The sequence below is a fragment of the Quercus lobata genome, chromosome 2, assembly GCF_001633185.2.
Source record: "Quercus lobata isolate SW786 chromosome 2, ValleyOak3.0 Primary Assembly, whole genome shotgun sequence".
Lineage (NCBI taxonomy): Eukaryota > Viridiplantae > Streptophyta > Magnoliopsida > Fagales > Fagaceae > Quercus > Quercus lobata.
The window spans coordinates 20,707,180-20,729,673 of record NC_044905.1 but is presented as its reverse complement, the minus strand read 5'-3'; the positions used below and the strand labels follow the sequence as shown (position 1 = coordinate 20,729,673).

Genomic DNA, 22,494 nt, shown 5'->3' with positions numbered 1-22,494 from the left:
ATGTATATTTGTTTAGGCTTTCTTTTCTCACAACCGTAAACATATATAAGGATTATTTTAAGGGCCATCATAGCGGATGCAACTTAATGCAAAAGTTTTTCACAAGCATATTGTGACCAGAGACATATGCCTTAGTTCATCTTTCTCTTGAAGAAGCTACTGTGTTTGTATGTCGTAGGGTTTTGTAACCAAGGAGTTTCGTGATCTTTATCATGTTGATGAACTAAAGAACTTTGTAGCCAACATCCTTCTCAAGTTGGTGGTTAGTCACGTACTTGGATCCGTGCATCGATTGGTTAGTCACGTACTGGGAGCCATGCATTGAAAAAAAAAGATTGTCACTACAGGACAAGTCCAATTGGGCATTGGAGTAAGGGTTCAACTGTGGGTTGATATAAGGTACTGGGTGTAACATCCTGTCAGTTAAAAAAAAAAAATGTAAAGTCAGCATTTTTTGTTGACCACATGTGCCCCCACCTAACCCCTCATTTTCACCCACCTCTCTTCTCTCTTTTGGCCGGCTCTCTCATTTCTTTCTTTCATTTTCTTTCTTTTCTTTTTACTGACACACACACACACACACACACACACACACACACACACACACACACACACTCATTTCCACACTCACCCGCCAGCCTCCACTCCAAACCACACCATCTCACCATCATTTTTCCGGCAAGATCACTGGAAAAATACTTAGGAACCCCAAAGCATCTTCATCATTTTATTTGAGGTAAAAATTTCTCATCTTTTTGGTGGGTTTACACTTTTGCTTGAGGTTATTTTATCTACGTTTTAATAATGATACCCATGTGATTTATGAGCATTGGAAGTGATATTTATGTGTTTTTATGTATGGGTTTTGTATTGGTGGAATTATTTGATGAGTGGACATATACTTTGTGCTATTGATGACTACTTAAGGTTTATGTATGGTGGAAAATTTAGGGGTTTTAAGTTATAACATGTGATGGTTGGTAATTTTAATTTTTCCATTGCCATTGGGTTTATTTGGAGTTAGTTGAAGTTCTAAATTTCTTATCTTGGAGGATATATTGATTTTGCTTTCATGGGTCTCTAATGATGTAGTGCAAATTTTATAGAAGCTAGTCATAATGTTGGAGATGATATTAAATGGGTTAACTTTGTAAATTGGAGTTTATGCCTTGTGAATCAATTTGTTGAGAAACTTTGGTAGTGAGATATATTATTATTGATGAGGTTAAATACTAGGCTTGCCTAAGTAAGTGATTATTTTGGCAATTCCTAAATTGTGGCTAGATGCAATTTCAAGCTCTATACTTATTGTGATAAGTTTACTTGATCTTGTTTAGGTTCTAGCTAATCTCCTTGGAGCTTGGAAAGTTAGGATTTTGCGGTTGCAAAGTAAGTAGCTTTTTAATGGGATTTTTGAAAAATAACCATGTTTTATAAATGTTGTTTTTGGGTCAGACACATTTTGGAAAATTATATATGGATATATGTTTTCTTAAAAGTATTGTGTTGTGACCCTATTATATATTATATATATATATGAAAATGCATCATATTTGGTATCGCATTTGGGGAATGCATGGACTGTTGATATGGAAAAATGAGCATCTTTTATTAAATCTTAGATTAGGAAATCTTAGATTTTATGGTATATTAGAAAATTCAAAGATGCTTATCTCGTCTTGTTATGTGGGAAATTGTTAGAAAATTTGTTTGACAAGAATGAAGTTGAAATCTTACAAACTTTGTAGAAGTGAGATTATTTAAGGTTTTTTTTTTTTTTTTTTTTTTTTTTTGAAACTACCTAGATATGAACTATATGTTTCAAAGTAATGTAACTTGTGAGTTGTTTTAACACCATGCCACGTGTGATTTTTCGGTGATCACCTGATTTGGTTTTTGTAGTCTTTGTGACAATGGAATCAAATCTAGGTCAGTGCCTTTTCACTTTGGATGACGCGTTCTTCCCTACTGTCCATGGGGGGAAGAGGTTCCTTGATTGTGTGTGGGTGAGGTTGCTATCCATGGGGCCAAGAGACCACATGCAAGAGAGGTCCTATTTGACGCGCTCTCTCTGCTGCCCATGGGGGGAGAGAAAAACCTTGAAGGTATGGGTAAGGTTGTTGTCCATGGGGCCAAGAGTCTGCATACCAGAGAGGACAATATCATGCCCGTTGTGAATGGGTAGATCCCCTGACCAGTTTATGTGGTAGTATGGTATATTTATGATAAATTACCATATGTTAGATTTTATGGCTTTGGAAATTATATGGTTAGTGCTCACAGATTATAGTATATAGTTTGAAGGTATCTACTTTGAGAAACTTTGTGTTTCATTATGTAATCATTCTTGTCATATTGTTATTATTGAAGATGAAACTTGCATTTCCCTCACTCCCATTAATTATGCTACTTACTAGGCTCTGTCTCATTCCATTATTTTGTAAACTTTTCAGAGTAGGCAACAATCTTTTGAGACAGCTTTTTGGTGGCTAATAGTAGTTAGACTAACTACTGATGGAGGCTGGACTTTTGTAATGAGTATATTAGATGATGTATATCTTAGAATAGGCTTGACTTATTTCTTTTGTATATTATAGTGATTATGATGTTGCTCCCACTAATGGGACAAGCTGATGATATGTAATTAATTATTTATTCAGACCTCTATTCTTTTGTGGCCAATGGTCCTTGTAATTAATGGTTAGAGCTTTGACTTACTCTGAGAGTATGTTCTATGAGATTATTATGATAATTCTTGATATTGGCACTTGATAGGATTTATGTGGATTGAATTGTCAAAAAGGAAAAAAAAAAAATTTACAGGTACTTGAGACGTATTTCTCATGCTCTGGACCCTTTAGAGTTTGGGGCGTGACACTGGGATTCCTTTACTTGTAACCGCTTGTTGTGATAATAGTAGATTCTCGGGAGTGGTGACCTTAAAATCACTCGATGGGTTTTTGCCTTGGAGGTTTTTCCCCGTCGTAAACAAATCATCATGTCAATTTTATTTTCCACTGCATATTAACTTAGTTGGTGATTTGTTTGTGCTACCACACGTATTGCATGTTAATTGAATTAATTAATTAACTTGGCTAATTAATTGGTTAATTTATCACAAGGGGTCAATACATTCTTGGCCTATCAAGTGGTATCAGAGCCAACACACTCTAATTAGGAATAATATTTGCTATGTGATCCATTGACCCCTGTTGTTATGGATAGATGCTTGATAGCTTCTCAATCCATCGAGGTCTCTTTGTTGTGGACACCTCTTGATAGCTCCTCGATAGCTTCATTTGGAGAGATTTAAATCTCGACACCTCTCGATCCATCGAGAATCGTGATTTGCTATATATAGCGTTAGCGCAAATTTTCTCTCATTTTTCTCGATCTCTCTTGATTGGTTCTGTCTCTTCACCTTCCCAAACACACTTCTTTCACTCTAAACCTCTTCCCCACTCATTTTTCACCGTAGATTGTTCTTCCCTTCACAGGTAAGATCTTGTTTTCCCTCTTTCTATTGCATTTCATTCATATAGATCTAAGTTTGTGGGTTTTTGAAAATTTTTTGGGTTTTTCAAAATTGATGAGGTTTTTGCAATATTTTTGGGTTGGTTTTTGTTTAAATGATTATAAATGTTCATGCATTGCATCACATTTGCATTTTAACAATGATTCATGCATTTTAGATGTGTGCTTTTATGTTGAAATGATGTGTGCCGGTAGGTTTGGATTGGGCTGAGCCTATAATGTTTTTAATGTTGCATGTCACATGTTCATGCATTTTTCATGCATACGTACCTCTCTTTTCTATCTTTTTGATATTAATCGTGTTTGGTGCTTTTTTGTTTGTCTCTCTCTCTCTCTCTCTCTTTCTTTCGGTTAGTTGCATTATGGCACCTAAACGTAGGTCTACTTCGTCTCGAAACCCTCTTCGTTTTGGGGCATCTTCTTCTTCTTCCCCTATTGATTCTACCCCCTCTCACATTCGATTCCATGATGAGAAGGCCCGTACGGACTTCTCAGAGAATTTTTCACGACGAGGCATTCATTCGGAATGCCAAATCCTCCCATCAGATTTTTTCGATATTGACCTTCTCACTGTCATTTACAGTAGGGGTTTCCTGGTCATTTATCCCTCCGTGATCATACATGAGTTTTATTGCAACATGCGTGGATTTGATTATTCTGTACCTTATTTTTTCACTCACGTTTGGGGTACGCGCATTGTAATCACTCTAGATCTTATATCCGAGGTGCTACACGTACCGAGGGTAGTGCATCTTAACTACCTCAACTGTGATCGTCTTAGGACTGTGTCCAAAGACGAACTCTCGTCTCTTTTCTGTGAGACACCTTTATCTTGGGGTGACCGTCAAAACACTCCTTGCTCGGGCTTTGTAAAAGGTCTGAGGTTCCTTAACATGGTGATGACATTTTTTCTCCATCCCTTGTCTCACTATAACTCCATTACTGAGCCTCGTACTCAATTTTTGTTATCCCTTCTTGAGAGACTCACTATTAATTTTCCCTCTCACTTCATACTCTTGGCAACCCGTGATAAGCTCATTTTTCCTTTAGCTATCACGCGGATTCTCCGCCATGTGTCTGTCTCCTATCTTGAGTCTACACATTTCTCTGTTATGTGTGCCATAGATGTAGTGACCGTTCGACGAAGCGAGGCCCAGCTTCGACCGAAGTGGCCATAGACCAAGACGTGACTCCTCCGGCTTCTTTCACTCCATCCACATCTGCTCCTTCTTCTTTAGCTAGTAGTGTGACCCTCGAGGTGGTCATGGCGCAGCTTTAGTGCCTGGATGCTCACCTTGACACACTTAGTGATGAGTTGTGTCAGGTGAACACCCGTGTTGGTCGTATTGCACGACGACAAGCTCACCTTGGTGGTTTTGTGGTGTCTCCCTCTCCTTTTCTAGAGGCATCTGAGGATGATGATGGTGACTCTGACGATGATGATGATGAGGATGAGGATGCTAGCTCTTCCAGTGACGACGAGATGACTGCTTGAGTTACTTGCCCTTTGCCATAGGGTTTTGTAACCAAGGAGCTTCGTGATCTTCATCGTGTTGATGAATTGAAGAACTTTGCAGCTAACATCCTTATCAAGTTGGTGGTTAGTCACATACTTGGATCCATGCATCAATTGGTTAGTCATGTACTGGGAGCCGTGCATTGAAAAGGAGAGATTGTCACTACAGAATAAGTCCAATTGGATATTGGGGTAAGGGTTCAACTGTAGGTTGGTATAAAGTACTGGGATTCCTTTACTTGTAACTGCTTGTTGTGGTAATAGTGGATTTTCAGGAGTGGTAACTTTAAAATCACCCGATGGGGTTTTGCTTTGTAGGTTTTCTCCATTCGTAAATAAATCACCGTGTCAATTTTATTTTTCGTTGCATATTAACTTAATTGGTGATTTGTTTGTACTACCACGCGTATTGCATATTAATTGAATTAATTAATTAAATTGGCTAATTAATTGGTTAATTTATCACAAGGGATCAATACATTCTTGACCTATCAAATTTTATGGATCACAATATTCTACTCTCAAGATTTTCTATCGACAACAAGATAAGAAAGAATCTTATGTCCTAAGCATGATCGTTTTTTCCTTGTGATTTTCTTCCAAGTTCTGCAGTAGATGTAAAGTTTAGGTAAATTACTAATGCTAACAAATCAAATTATTCATCGAAATGCTATATTCATAATATTTTTACAACAAATTTTAAATGAAAGATTACTACAGGTGGTTACTATTAGGCAAGAATGTAAAATTCATTAGTAGTTTCAAATTAAAACCAATAACAATTTACTATCTAAAATTTGTTGTAAAAGTGTTGTGAAAATATTGTGGTCATAATATTCTTCATTCATCAATTTATTATATCATTTTTGTTAGGACATATGTGTTTCACATGTTAGAAACATATATCACTATTTTATGTAATTAGTTAATCCTTTGACAAAACGCACTTTACTTGTAATTGGGTAGATCTAGGATGTGTTTAATGCTTCAAGAAACAAGGTTTCAAGTTCAAGTGTTAAAAGTGTTGTTCATTAAAACTCGACCGCTAGCTTGACAGCTAGCATCTATTGAGACTTAGAGCTATCTGAATCTCGTGGCTCGATAGTAGCTCGACAGATAGGGTATCTGTCGAGGTTTATGAAACTCAGATTTTCGAGTCTATTTTTCATCCAATCTGTGATTATATGTTTGAGCTTTTTTTTCTCACAACCCTAGACATATATAACGATTATTTTAAGGGCTGTTAAAGGTGATACAAGTTGCACAAGTGTTGAGCAAAGTTTTGTTCAAGCAAATTGTGACCGGAGACAGAATTTGCCCTAGTTCATCTTTCTTATGAAGAAGTTGCTGTGTTTGTACATCGTAGGGTTTTGTGACTAAGGAGCTTCTTGATCTTCATCGTGTGATGAACTGAAGAACTTTGTAGCCAACAACCTTCTCTAGTTGGTGATTGAAGTCGCATATTGGGATTCACGCAATTGGTTAGTCACGTACTGGGAGCCGTGCATTGAAAATGAGAGATTATCACTACAGAACAAGTCCAATTGGGTATTGGGGTAAGGGTTAAACTATAGGTTGGTATAAGGTACTGGAATTCCTTTACTTGTAAATGCTTGTTTTGATAATAGTAGATTCTCGGGAGTGGTGACCTTAAAATCACCCGGTGGGGTTTTTGCTGTGTAGGTTTTCCCCATTTCCTTTACCATGTATATTGCATGTTAATTTGATTAATGAATAAACTTGGATAATTAATCAATTAATTTTATCACAAGGGGTCAATACGTTTTTGGTCTATCAATTTTTGTTTTTCATTTTGTTTTTTAAAACTTTGGAAGCTGTAATTTAGGCAGAGCTACGAGTCCCTACTAGGCTACTACCAATCAGGCATTGCTTTCAATACGAGGCGGGTTCTTGTCCACATCCCACCCAACTAGTTTAAGAAACAGATGACGATAACAATGGGAACCTGCACTGAGACACTGAAACTACGAAGTCCGGATGTATGATTTTCTTTTGGGAAAAACCTATCACATGTTTTGTGCATCTACTCAAGTGTGTAAATGTATTGAAATCATGACGCGGTTGTTCTTTATAGAAAATTTTCTAAATGTACCATTCTCCTAATAGACTTGTGTGGCTTATATTTAAAGCAAACAATTTTTTTTTTTTTTTCTTATTTTGTCTTTGATTAAATATATCATATATGTCAATTTTTTCTTTGGAAATAAATTATTAACCCACGAGGGAAGAAAGAAAACAACATTAACTAGGACAGCATAGTCATGTCATGTATATGACAACAACTTTTTAACATACATAATTTTTGTTCCAAGTGATCAAGTGACATGATGTGAGTGGTTGATGATAGACTGCTATCATTATTTTTATTTCACCACTTACAATCTATCACTTTAGTTCAATAACTTGTCATTTCATGTTGTATCCTTAAAAAAAAGAAAAAAGAAAAATAGACATTTTATTATATGTTGATTTTATGTGATTGATAAATTTGTTAGGATATAGATTTAGCGAATTCTATGACATTATAATTTGATATAATTTGTAATGTGTTATCAAAGTTCACATTGAAATGTTCCAGATGAAATTGAAATGTTCAAGATTCAACTTAGAGAATACAGCTATTGAAGAATATGAATGTCATTCAATTGATGCTCTATTGGTTGAATTGGAGATTTTAGACTTTCACTCGCAGCTTAATCGATCAAAATGAGATTTTCACTAGACCTTTGTTAGTCAATCAAAAATTGGGAAAACAAAATTTAGTTTTATTATCTATTTTATTATTTAATATTAATTAAATTAATAAAATATTTTCTTTAGTTTGCACATGATTCTTGATTAAATCATGCATTGCACAAGAATAATACTAGTTTATAATATTTTTCATAACAGCTGAGTTGGCAACATTTTACTTGTTTTAATTTAAATCTACCATTAACATCATTTTTTTACCTAAACTAGTAAAAGTAAAACAAGATATCTACATCGACCAATGACAACCTAAACTAGCAATCCATGAAATTGACTAGATAGAGATTTGAAGAAAGTACTGGACCACTTTTAACAGAGACTTTATTGCTATCAGCAACCAAAATTGACTAAACACGTCCTGACAAGTGATTAGTGTCCTCTTTCTAGAACAGTTTAAACTTTTAGCCATTTCTTTATATTGAGGATGTGTTTGATCATTTGCATACAATGAAGGAAGTAGGAATTTGTCTTTGGAGTGCCATCTATCTTATTAGATGTCCCCGAAGGGACCGGACAGAGGCTTCTATTGAAATCAATGTTAAATTTTTATGTGTTATCTATACTACTAATAACAAGATTTTTTTTATAATAGTTGAATTGGCAACATTTTACTTATTATAATATGAATTTACCATTAACATCAGTTTTTTATCTACATCAATAATTGTGAATTTGTTTATATATATAAACTATCTCATTTCCAAAATTGTAAAACTGGATATCTACATCAACCAATGAATATCTAAACTAGTAATTAATCCATGAAATTGACTAGTTAGAAATTTGGAGAAAGTAGTGGACCACTTTTAACAGAGACTCTATTGCTATCAGCGGCCAAATTGACTAAGCGCACCCTAACAACTGATTAGTGCTTTTTTTCTAGAGCAGTTTAAACTTTTAACTAGTACTTTATCGTGAGGATGTGTTTGATAATTTGCATACAATGAAGGAAGTAGGAATTTGTCTTTAGAGCGCCTTCTATTTTATTGGATGTCCTCGAAGGGACCGAGGCTTCTATTGAGATCAATGTTAAATTTTTATATGTGTTCTCTATATATACTATTAATAATAGGATTCTTTGTTTGAGTTTCATCATCTTGGGTATTAAAATATTCTCACACAAATTCTTAAATCCTCTAAAATACCTCTATCTTTTAGTTAAATAATTTTATATTTAAAAATGCGGAATAGGAGGAGAGGGAAGGTTGGCCATATGATGGTAAAACTAGACATTAGTAAAGCCTATGACTAAGTGGAATGGGAATTTCTACGGCGGATTATGTTGAAGTTGGGCTTATCCGAGCAATGGGTTAACCTAGCCATGGAAACTGTTCGGTCTGCATCTTACTCAGTGATCATCAATGGTGAGCCCAAGGGATTTATTAAGCCATCACAGGGCATTCGACAAGGAGACCCTCTTTCCCCATATCTCTTTCTTTTATGTGCTGAGGGCTTATCTTCAATGTTGAGACAGGCAACAGAGACAAATTAGATGCAAGGAATACTTTCTTGTAGAGGAGGAATCCGTATCTCTCACCTCCTATTTGCGGATGACAACCTCTTATTCTGCCAAGCTACATGTCAGGAATGTCAGAACCTCCTCTACATCCTGGCCCAATATGAAGAAGACTACGGGCAAGCCATTTATAGAAAAAAAAAAAAAAAAAAAAAAAAAAAAAAAAAAAAAAAAAAAAAAAAAAAAAAAAAACAACTTTATTCTTTAGTTGTAACACAAGCCAAGAAGTGAAGAAGGATATTCGGACAATACTAGGTGCACAGATTATGATAGATTGTGAATGGTACTTAGGGCTCCCTATGGTGGGTGGCAAGTCGAAAATGGGTACTTTTAAGGAAATTTTGGAACGAATCACTAAAAGGGTAATGGGTTGGAAAGAGAAGTACATTTTGAAGGTAGGTAGGGAGATTCTAATCAAAACTGTAGCCCAGTCAATTCCAACTTATTCCATGAGCATCTTCAGAATACCTAAAGCGGTGTGTGATGGCATTAACTCGGTCTTGGCAAAATATTGGTGGGGCCAAACACGAAATGAGAAAAAAATCTGTATGTTTTTAGACCCCTTAAAACACAACTAAATTAACCTAGTAAATTAGCCAAGTGATTATTTAGTCCAAATTTCAGATCTAGGTTAACATAATCATATAATCATATCAATGTAAAGTGCGGAATATAAAAAACACAAAGATATGATGACCTAGGAAACCAAACTAGTAAAAACTTGAGGAGGATTTAACCTAGCTATCCTCAAGGTAAACCTGAATCCACTATGAAAGAATCGAAATTTTATAATAGGACTTAGACCATTAATATCCTATTGCTACCCACAAGTAGAAACTTACTGACATGACCACGTGCAAACTTCGAGACCACGGACTCCTTCTTTCTTAGATTCTCTAGCAAATACAAGCACACTCGCTTGTGTTTCTTTAAGTTCTTTAATGCAGCAACGGAATCGATTACCAAGTTCTAGACATAGTCTTGAATCTTGGAAACCCCACGTATGTGTAAAGGCAACCACCTCTTGATCTCACAAAAGATTCACACACACAGCATAATGGACAACCAAAAACGTGGTTAGGGTTTTCTCTTTTATACTTAAGACAAAATATAAAACCCTACACGTCAAACGGGCTTGGGCTGATTTGGAAGAATTCTACAGAAAAACATTCTGCCCGAGTTTCAATCTATCAAGTCTAATTCTCAATCGATCAAGCCAGACAGAATTGTACAGTAAATTCTGCATTAACTCGATTCCAACTTTACATAAAACACATACACTTTAAGCAAGTCTAAACAAGACTAAAACCTGTTTTGATTGTGGTTTGCCAACAATACAAATTAGAGTTCTAATACATTAGTTCCTAATCCTTAGAACCTAACAAAATCCAATGGCTCAATTGGGGGAAACTATGCTCGCCTAAGAATAAAGGAGGGATGGGTTTTTGGGACCTTAATGCTTTTAACTTAGATATGCTCGCAGAGCAGGCCTGGCATCTCATCTAGGGAGCACACTTGCTATTCTATCGAGTGTATAAGGCTTGTTACTTTCATACATGTTCATTTATGGAGGCTGAGTTGAGAAGTAACCCTCGTACATTTGACAGAGTTTATTGCAAGCGAGGGAGCTTATAAGGGAAGGATCTACATGGCGAATAGGTGATGGTGAAACTGTGGGGGTAGCTAGCCATAAATGGCTTCCTCAACCTCCATCTTTTGACCTGAAGCGGATCAATCCCTGAAGGTGAGTAGTCTTTTTAACTCGAGCACTCGCCAGTGGGATAAAGCTCTTCTCCATTTTGTGTTCATTGCCTCCACAAGAGACGCAGTCCTTGGGATAAAATTGGGCAACTCAAGAGGCCGAGACAAGGTGTGTTGGATGGAGACTAAGTACAGAAACTTCACTGTCAAATCTGCATATCGTGTTGCAGTTAGAATGGCCAAGCCTTTCGGTGGTGAACATTCCCTAGCTGGCCAAGATCGCAAGCTGTGGACAAAGCTTTGGGCATTGAATACTCCACCAAAGGTTCGAAATTTTGTATGGTGAGCTTGTTTTGATATCCTTCCAACTAGAGCCAATCTTCTCTGTCATAAAATCCAAATTGATTTGATATGCAACATCTGTGGCCAGCATGATGAAATGACAGTCCATATTTTATGGGAGTGCCCCCTAGCACGGAATGTTTGGGCTCCAGTCAGAGGTAAGTTGCATAAATGTAGTGCTAATGCTTCAAACTTCTACCTCCTGATTCGTCACCTAGTTGATCGACTTGATAGGAAAGAACTAGAAACTTGGGTGATGCTTTCTTTGGCTTTGTGCAATGCGAGGAGCAGATATCACTTTGAGAGCTTACAGTCCCACCCCACTACAATCCTTCAGGGAGCCACATCCTTGTTGGATGATTACCAATGACTATTTGTGCGTCTCCCCAATCGATGAACACATTCGTGTGTAGTTTGGTTTGTTTTGCATGTTTAGTAATTTCTTCTTTGGGTCTGCCAACCACTGTAGTTTGCCGTTTTCTATGTATGGTAGATTCCTTTGGTTTTTTACTTTGTATTTTTTTTTTCTATATTAATATACTTCTACCGCTTTTCTGTAAAAAAAAAAAAAAAAAAAAAAAAAAAAAAAAAAAAATCCGTAACCGGTTAAAAGAGTAATTTTTTTTTTTTTTTTTTAATTCCTAAATTTTAGGCTTTATCCTTTATCTTCTCCAATCTAAATTACCACCTTTTATTTTAAATTCATTTACAAATTTTTATCAAGACTCACATAAAGAAAAATCCTAAAAATTAGGACACCATCTCTATCTCACTTTTAAACATTATAAAATCATGAGTTTCTATTTCAAATAGTTTCTTCCATTCATATTAGCCACTAACTCACGTACAAATAACTAATTAGAAGAAGAAAAAAAAAACTGATATAGAGAAAAATCATAACAATTAGGACACTATCTCTATCTCACTTTTAAACATTATGATACCTAAAATAAAAAAGAAAAAAGAAAAAAGAAACTCATCACAAATACAAAACGCGTGTGATGAGGCTAATATTATAATAACAGTATACAAAAGAATTATGTTTATGATAGAACTATATCATACATTAATATAGCAAATAAGTGTGTATCAAATTTAATAATTATGTGTTAAGTTTAAGAAACATATTAGAAAGTTGTAATCTATTTTTGATTAATTGTCATGGAAGTACTAGGTAAGTATAAAATTGTTGCTAGCTTATTGTAGCTTACTTCATTTTAGAGAACTAAAATAATTAAATATCAAATTTATACTAAATTTCTCTTCAATTTCTCTTTTAATATGGACAACCAAACTATCTATAGAATTTTCTCAAAAAAAAAAAAAAAAATCTATAGAAATCTCGTCCAAAGGTATATACTTTTAAATATGTTAACACCTTTTCTTCTAAATAATGCATCAATTAATGCATCAATAGTTATTAATTTGTACATACTTAAATTATATACATTAAATTACAAAAGGGTATATATATATATAGACACACATTACTAATAACAGGATTTCCCTAATTGAGTTTCAATATTTTGCGTACCAAAATCCTCTCAAATTCATATGTTTAGAAAGTTTAAATAGAAGGGTTAGATAGGTAAAAGTACTAATTTCAACACTCCTAAACTTGAGATAAATTTTAAAAATTAGTTTTTTGCCACTATCTCTCTCTCACGTAAGTTTAGCTAACTTATTTTAATTCAATGATAATCCTTCATTCATATTTCTTAAAATTAGGCACTTCCATCTCTACCCTAAAGTCAAACATAAATAAATATCTCTCTTCCTTTGTTTAATCTATATATATAAATATATATATATATATATGTATGTATGTATGTATGTATGTATGTATCTTTTTTTTCTCAGAGGAAGGAGTAGTCGTTTCTTACAATATAATTCTTTTAATGCTTTTTTTTTTAAATTGTTTTATTGCTCATATGATTTTGATTGTCTTATATGATTTTAAGTTGCTTCTTTCTCTTTTACTTTTCTAGAAAAATTTTGACACTAAACCAAAAAAAAAAAAAAAAAAAAGTCTTAGCACAAGCTTAAAGTGTGTGTGGTGAGGTTAGTGTGTGTATCTTAAACAAAGGGAAATCAATTAAAATTTAATGATTAGGAGATTAACAAATTTTGGGAGAAAATAGAGAAAAATTAAGAAGAAGGACAAAACTTATGTATAGTACCTTAGGTGCTGTTTTTTGGGTTCTTTTCTTAAGATTCTACCATATGGCTACCTAACTAAAAAATATACTTTTATTCCATGAGAAAAAAGTCACATGGTAAGATTTTAAGAGGGGAACTTAAGGAACAACACCTAAGTACTATACCTAAGTCTTTTTCTAAGGAGAAACTTATGTATCCCTGCTATGATCTAATTTGGTAGAATTGTATTGTTGCGTGAAAGATGTGTGATGGGGCTCCGCCACTAGTCACAACTTTCAAAAGGGAAGTATTAAAAAAAAATAAAAAAAATAAAAAGAACTATCTCTGAACTTAATCTCCTAAGCACAATGTAAAAACTAGTGGATTCTTTTTGTTTTTGGATTGAGTCAAAATAGAACCAGGTCACACTACTCTTATTTAATTTAATTTAATTTCATATTTTAATTGAGCAAAAAGTTAGAATTTGGAACAAGATTGTGCATGGTGAGACCATTATAAGAGAATGTTCAAATTAAGAGAAAATTAGCCAGACGTGTGAGTTCCAAATATTAAAAATTCTTTTCCTATATGCTGACATATATACAAGTTTTTTAAAAAATGGTAGAAATTAGTGGGGCGATGAGTGCCACTACCACAATATGCATATAGAATGCAGATTGTATGATAGACATAATTTAATTTAATTTAATTTTCAAACGAGCATGTCATTCTTCCCAATCAAGACTAGGTGACAAATTAAGTAAAATTGAGATTAGGTGACATAGTAAATGTTATTGTCAAAAGAGTGATATACACATCATGCATGAATATAGCTTAAGTTTCTCTTATATGGAATCCATAATAGTATTCATCATTGTTGAGGTTCTACTCCAAATACCCTTGGGCTTACTAGGATCTAGGCCCCCAATTTATTTGTATTCTGAATTGGGTATAGCCTACAATGGGAGACCCCTGGAGTGACCTTTTTCCATGATGAATCGTGCCCTGGCCCAATTTATTGTTAGACAACCTTAGGTTGGGATCGAGGGACTCCCCGACTGTCAAGCTACCCATCTGAGGTCCGAGTAAGACCCTGGTGATCCCCCAATTGTTTTCTCACTTTCTCTTGTGTATCCTTTTCCCAATTTTTGTTCCAACCCCTAATTTGGTTTTCCTTCCCACTTTTATACCCTCTCTTTGGTGGATCCCTCATGATAACAAAATATTCAACACGTGTTTTGGGTCCTACCGCCTTTAGGGTTTAAGTAGATTTTTGAGCCTGTAACACTATTTCGGTCTATCAAATCATTCAACAGGGGCGGGACTTAAAATCTTGACATTAGGAAAATCTCCTAGTAACTTGTGCCAATCGCCAATTTTGTTCTTGGCAATGCGCTCGTCCTTGTATTGTTCTTTGTCCTCTGCATGGCTGGTCATCCTCGGTGAGACTTTTTGTGGAATCAGCTTCTGGACCATGTCCTTATAGCCAAATCCTAATGGGCCAGGCCCAACTTAGGGGCGGGCCCTTCCTTTTTTCCCATCACAATCATCATAGTATGCATATAAATCACAAATATTATTATTATTCATTTAGTCTTGTTGATTAGTTCAAAGGTTTTCTTATATTGACTTTTAGCATGTACCAAAACATTAGGATCAATACACCAATTGGAGCACTGGAAGTATGATATTAAGTGCATGTCATGATATTTGACAAAAGAGTGTTATATAGGCACTGAAATTTCCATTTTACATCATCAAACTCCATAAGAAAAATTCAACACTTAGAAGTACACTTGAGTTCTATACTTCTATTTAGACGGAATAATCCATAAAGCTCGTGAGGTGCAGGCGTGGTGTGACGAGAACTTCAAGTGGGGTGGCTTTCAAGTTTGTGAGTCCAAAGCTCTCAGTCATATCAACCTTTACATTTGAGGGAGTAGAAATGTCATACATGTGTAAAAAACTAGCAAGTGCTAAGTGCATCATTGGAACTCCAAAAGATGCTCCAGGGCATATTCTTCTACCACTTCCAAATGGGATAAACTCAAAGTTTTGCCCCTTAAAATCAACATCCTTGTGGGTGGTGAGAAATCTTTCCGGCTTGAACTTTAATGGGTCTGACCATTTGTGATGGTCTGTTTGGATTTTCCAAAGGTTTGGGATTAGCCGGGTGCCTTTTGGGACATGGTAACCACCTATGGTGCAGTCCTCGGTGAATTCACGTGGTCCAGATAGTGGTGCCGCGGGATACAAACGTAAAGTCTCTTTAACTATGGCTTGGAGGTACACCAACTTATTTATGTCCGACTCTTTTACAATTCTTTCCTTGCCCACTTGATCGTCAAGCTCATCTTGGGCCTTTTTCAATACATGGCGGTTATTCAACAATAGTGATGTTGCCCAAGTTAAGGTTACTACAATGGTGTCACTTCCACCTGCAATCAAATTCTGCAAAATGAAAATTGTTATTCATGTCCAAATGATACTGTGAAACAAAGCAATCCATATCGTTTTAGTGGTTTAAAAACACTACAATACAATAGGCATGACAAATTTCATAAATGTTTTCACATTTTTAATATGATAGAATGTGATTAGTGCAAAAATACTTTCATGACTGCTATGATATCTCTTTTATCATATATCAATCATGTGAAATTTATTGTGTATTTAGACATATTGTTTAGAACATAACTCATATCAACTTATTATTTTCTCCTTTTTAAGAGAGGAAGCACGCATACCAAACATGTGGCTTTGTTGACTGTGTCAGGATCATAACCTCCTAGGTCTGCTCCATCAGTTTCGACTGAAAGCATTACGTCCATGAAATCTTTCTCTTTAGTTTCACCGGAGACTCTATTTCGCTTATGCTCTTCCAACCATTCCCCAAGAATGTTGTCAATCTCTTTTGCAGTTCTTTTCATGGCCTTTTCATGTCCACCCAAATCCAACCACCTGAGATATGGAATTGCATCCGACACCAGAAACAAACCCAGTAAATTAAAGAAATCCTGCACTGCCTTTTGGCAGCACCGTGCCTCTTTTTCATGAACAACATCATGATTAACACCAAAGTACCGCTTTCCAGCGATCATTCTAAGAATCACGTTGAGACTCATGTCCCCAAACCATTGCTTCAACTCCACTAAAATTTGGCCTGGCCCGTTCTTTTCCTTGGTCCAAAGTTTGTATAGACCTTTCAAGAACATCTCAACTTCAGAGACTCGAATATAGGCAAGCTGGTCAAGCCGACGGGTTGATAGTAGCTCTAACGCGATTATTTTACGCAATTCACGCCAATAGGGACCATGGGGTGCAAATCCAAACATGGCATAGTTATAGCCCATGTGCTTTACAGCTACAAAATTGGGTCGCGATGACAAGGCCAAGTCGTTGGTGGTGAAGCACTCTTTGGCCATGTCCCAACTGCTCACCACCAAAGCTGGATGCAATCCAAGCTTGATAGTAAAAAGTGGTCCGTACTTGTCAGCCATGGTTCCCAAAGTTAGGTGAGGAGGTTGGGTTCCCCCTAACAGAGGGAGGTGACCAATTACAGGCCATGCACCAGGAGCAATAGGTACTGTTTTGGCTAAGCCAACTCTTGACCTCTTTAAAAGATAATGGGAGAAAAGAATTAGAGCAATAAGTCCAGCTATGGCAGAATATAGGGAAGGTGAAAGAAAATCCATTTTAGGCTAAGGTTGCTGGAGTCCTATATATGGGTATCTTTCAAATGAAATCTGTAAGCTTTTATAGACAAATATTTAGCTGTTCGGGGCATTTTGTGGATTAGCTTTTATTTTGGTACCATAAAGCTTTAATTTTTTAAGAAAGATTAGTTAGTTACGTAAGCAAGGAAATTCTAGTATGCTAACAGGTCTAAGATCACCAACGGTATACTAACAAAAGGTCCAAAGTCCGGCAAGTCTAGCGAAAGCTTTAAACCTTTATGTTAGTTACTAGCTTATCGATGTGGGACTCAAGGTCACATTTCATTTTTGAGAAAGATTAGTTAGTTAAGTTAGCAAGGAAATTCTAGTGTGCTAACAGGTCTAAGATCACCAACGGTATACTAACAAAACGGCCTAAGTCTTGTTAGTCTTGGTACCATTAAGCTATCGGCATGACTTAAGGTTGCAATAGCCAAATCAATATTAACCTAACCTTATCGTATTTAACTACCTAGTTTGGAATTTTGTACTCTTTTATTGAAAACAAAAAAATTAAAGTTACATGGGGCAAATCATGTAAAACTAAATTATTATTGAAAACAAAATTTATAATATTTAATTATAAAAATAAATAATGAAAAAAACCTTTTCAAAATCTTCTTATTTAGTTTTAATCAAAATTGTATTGTAAATTTCAAAAAAAATTGCTAGTAGAGTTTTACTTAGTCTGCGTTTGGCTCGAAATTAAAAAAACTAGCTTATTTTTGCTACTATTCATGGGCTCCACTGCATTTTTTGGTACTATTCATGAGTCTCACTTTACTATTTTAGCTAACTTTTACCTTTATTTACAATATTATCAGCAAAAGTTTTCAATTTCAGTAAAATAAGCGGATCTTAAACAAATCCTTAGAGCAATATGTTTGTGATTTTATTGCATTTGCTGCATGTCACTTCATGTAAGAGCATTGTCATCAAATGTGTTAAAAATGCTAAATGCTATGTTTTAGCAGTTCTAACACCTCAAATCATAAAAACATACCTACAATAAAGATGCTAAATGCTAAATATTTTAGCATTCAACTACAATGAGCTATTATTGATAATAGCTCACTGTAGTTAGATTGTAAACAATTTTTATTTTATTTTATTTATTTATTCCTTCTCTGATCTCTCTCACTATTCTCTTCTTTCTTTTCTTCTTTCTTTTTCTCTCATAGGTCTGACTTCTTCTCTCTTTTCTCTTTTTTTCTTTCTTTTTCTCTCACCGGTCTTACTTCTTCTCTCTTTCCTTCTTTCACTGGCATCAACAACTGAAAAATCACAGTGGTAGTGTTGGTAGTGATTGTGTTGAAGTTTTATGGTTTTTAAATTTTTTTTTTTTTAAATTTTTATTTGGAGGTAACTTGTGATTCTGATGGTGGTTGTTTTGTCTAATAGTGTTGGTCTATTTTAATGAGTTTTGTGGTGGGTTGTTGATGATGGTGGTTGTTATGGTGGTGGTTTTGTTTTGGGTTTTTTTGCTGTGGGTTGTGGCTGCCACAATGGTGCTGGTGGTGGTGAACGTGGCTGGTGGCTGGCAGAAGTTCCAATTTGTGGGTTTTTGGTGGTTCTAGTTTGTGGGTTTTTTTTTTTGTTTTTTGTTTTTTTTGTTTTTTGCGGTTAATTAGGGGTTGAGGTTATGGGTGGTGGTGGTGGCCGTGGCTGTGGCTGTGGATGGTGGTGACAGTGTGTGTTGGCAGTGGCAGTGGGTTTGTTGGTAGTGAAAGAGATGAGATTGAGAATAAAAAATAATAAAAATAATAAAATTTTAATGAAGTAGTAAAAAATATAAAATCTTTGATGTTGGGTGTATTGTAAAGTGAGTTGTTAAAATTGATAAAGTAGGTTTTTGAGATGCTAAATGCTAATTTTTTTGAAATCTTTGATGAGAATGCTCTAAAGAGAGTGTAGTTACTTGTTGTTTAAAGAGAAAACTACTTAATCCAATCACAGTTTGCAATACCTAACTTTTATTATATAGTATATTTAGTATGTATTATGGATGGAATTTTTAATAATTCAAAAGTCAATGGCCCCTTAAAGTTTAATTTTATTTTTAAACAGTATATAGAGATATAAAATTCAAAGGTTAGGATAATAAAAATAAAAAAAACACTATTCTCCCCCCTTCCCTTGCCAAAAATTTAAAATTAAAACTCGATCCAAAGAACCCAAAAAATAAATTGATCACATAACCCATTCCTATGTTCAATGGTCCTTTCCAAAACAAAAACACATTTTTACATAACAAATCTCTAATTGTTACTAATATCAATTTACTTTATATATATATATATATATATATAATGACCTTTCGTTATTTGGTAGGCAAAATTCAAATCTACCTTTTTATTATTATTATTATTTTTTTTTTTTGAGAAATAGTTTCAAATCTACCTAAATGATTCATTTGGATGGAAATATGATAAAAGGTATTAGACATATTAGAGCATATAATGTTGAGGTTAAGGAGTTTCAAGCTTTAGTTGGTGTATTTTGGGTTTTTTTTTAGAGTAATGATAGGGACATATAATAATGCACAATTTTGTACCACAACTCGCCATGGGACGAGTTATGAGTAGTCGAGGTGTGAAGGTGGGCCATGTGGAGACACCCGTTCACCACTTATAACTCGCCATGATGTGACAAGTTATGGCACAAAATTGTGCACTATTATGTGTCCTTAGCATCACTTTCTTTTTTAAGTTACGAGAATATTAGAGGAAGAACTAGATAAGATATACAATATCTATCTGATTGATTTTGAGAGCTAGTAATCAATCAGATAGATATTTTATATCTTATCTTATTTGATTGATACTAATAGATTAGGTAAGAAAATATCTCCTTAGCTTTTCCTTCTTTTGTCCTTATTCATTATTTTCTTCTCTATTATTAGATGGTGAAAAGCACAATTGATTTCTTAACTATATACTGCAAGTAGCAATCACAATCTTATCGTCAAGATTTTCTATGGACAACACAATAGAAAGGATTCTAAGATTGGTAGGCCAAAAACGTATTGACCCCTTTTGATTTATTAATTAATTAATTAGTCAAGTTTATTAATTAATCAAATTAACATGTAAAGTGCATGGTAGCACATTCAAATCACCAATTAACTAAAGTACGCAACGAAAAATAAATTGACACGGTAATTTGTTTACGAATGAGGAAAAACTACATAGCAAAAACCCCACCAGGTGATTTGAAGGTCACCCGAGGGGGAACAAGGGTAACCTGGTATTGAACAAGGAAGAGAAGAAAAAGGAAGTACAAGATGGTCGTCCCCTCCATATTTAATGCACTACAACCACTTAGTTGGCCGCATTATTGGGGAAAAGACCTTGAATAGTGTTACCACAGCTAATACTCAAGTGTAAAAACCTTTTAGCAAGGTCTTAATGGGACAAGTATCAAGACAGTTTGATCATAGCCTTCCAAATGTAAGATTCGGATGCATCTTTGCTAAGATATATAAAGCCAAGAAGCACCAGGATCAAGGTAGAGGTAAAATAAAAAGAGGATCATAAACAAGGAGAAGAGAGATAAATCATCTGTAACACCATGCTCAAACCAAACTCGAGAACCAACACTTAGTCTTTTTTCATCAATTTCCTACTTGAATATTAATCACTACACTAGTAGTTTTTTGACTAGATTTACATTTTTGTATTGTGACGCGTACTAAAGAGTTGATCTTGCATCCCATCTCTAAAAATGAATTGTGTGAGCAAATAGTAACTGAAGCCAGAATCGAATCAAATTCGCACCAATCTCTTTTTGCCCTGCACAATATTCATTATTCTATACTTTATTTTTTTCACTTTAGTAAATTTTTATTTTATTTTATTTGATCTATGAATTTTTTCTTACTTTTCAAAGTGTCGCTTTCCTTTATTTCAGTTATCAAAACATAAAAAAATAAATCAAAAGAATTTTGGTATCTTTTTTCTACTTTAAGAAACAGCTAGCAAGAGACCCAATGTGATTGCATTTAGTCCTAAGCATGATAACGTCAATCACAATCATAAATCTTGCTTTACATATGATATTTTTTTCCCATATTTGTGATTTTCTACAACTGCTGCAGGAGACAGATAAGAGTAGATAAATTACTTACGGATATGTTAAAAAATATTCTAAGTGCATTAGTTTAAAACTATTTTTAGAAATATTTTATGGGGAATTGAGAAAATAATTAAAAAAAAATTTGAGAAAAAGAAAATAATTAATTTTGTTGACATTTTTTTATATTTTTCATAAAAATTGTATAATTTTTTTAATATAGTTTATTAACAATTACCCTAACAAAATCTATTAACCGGACACAAATTACTAGCTCTCAAAATCAAATATTTCAACATGTACGATCCAATCAATTTTGTTTTTTCATTCCAATTTTTTCTAAACCTTTGGACGCTGTGAAGAGAGTCCCTACAAATCAGACATGGTTTCAATGAGAGTCGAGTCAAAGTAACCAATCACTACATATATTTTCTAAAACAAATGATGATAGAAATTGTGGGGTCTACACTGATCGCTGGCGCCATGAAGTCCATATTGTATGTCGGCATCCATTTTCATTTTTTCTTTCTTTTGTTTGAAACAATCTCTAGTACTTTCTTGAGCCATCTACTTGTTCTGTATAAATATTATTCTATGACATATCATTTTCTTTCTAATAGATTTGTGTGGCTTATATTTAAATGACAGAGTGTGTGGCTTATATTTGTGTTTGTTTCTAAAAAAAGATATATGTCAAATTTTTTTCTTTCTTGAAAGGAAACAAAATTTATAACCCACTAGGGGAAGAAAGAAAACATAAGCAACAATAAATTACCATAAAACAGCAAAGGAGAGCCCTCCAAAGAGTAGGAGAGCACAACCTTTTCATGTATAGTTTTGAGTCCAACTATTGAGCGGTAGAGTAAGGGTGGCAAAATCTGACACGACCTGGGAACTCGACACAACTAACTCGTTTATAGACAGGTTATGGGTTGAGGCTAAATGGGTTGGGGTCATATTCAAGTTAACACGACTAACCTGTTTAGTAAATGGGTCGGGTTTGTATTCAGCATGCGAACTCGTTTAACCCGTTTGGCCCATTTAGCTTATAAAGTTATTAGTTATTTTGATATTATTACTAAATTTATGGTTTTTTTTAAAATATTTTTATTACTATATTTATAGTTGTCAGTATCATACGTTACGCGATACGTATCGTACAATACGTATCGTATCGTTTGAAAAAA

At 34.6% G+C, this 22,494-nt stretch overlaps 1 protein-coding gene across 1 annotated transcript; it reads right to left on the bottom strand.

The window, feature by feature from the left end:
- Nucleotides 1-15,191: 15,191 nt before the first annotated feature.
- LOC115975377 (cytochrome P450 CYP82D47-like) lies at nt 15,192-17,249 on the bottom strand. The gene is made up of 2 exons (XM_031096135.1): nt 16,268-17,249; nt 15,192-15,971 (listed from the first exon to the last, which is right to left on the bottom strand). The coding sequence occupies exons 1-2, from the start codon at nt 17,213-17,215 to the stop codon at nt 15,336-15,338; spliced, it is 1,584 nt and encodes a 527-aa protein (XP_030951995.1). The 5' UTR covers nt 17,216-17,249; the 3' UTR covers nt 15,192-15,335.
- Nucleotides 17,250-22,494: the final 5,245 nt, after the last annotated feature.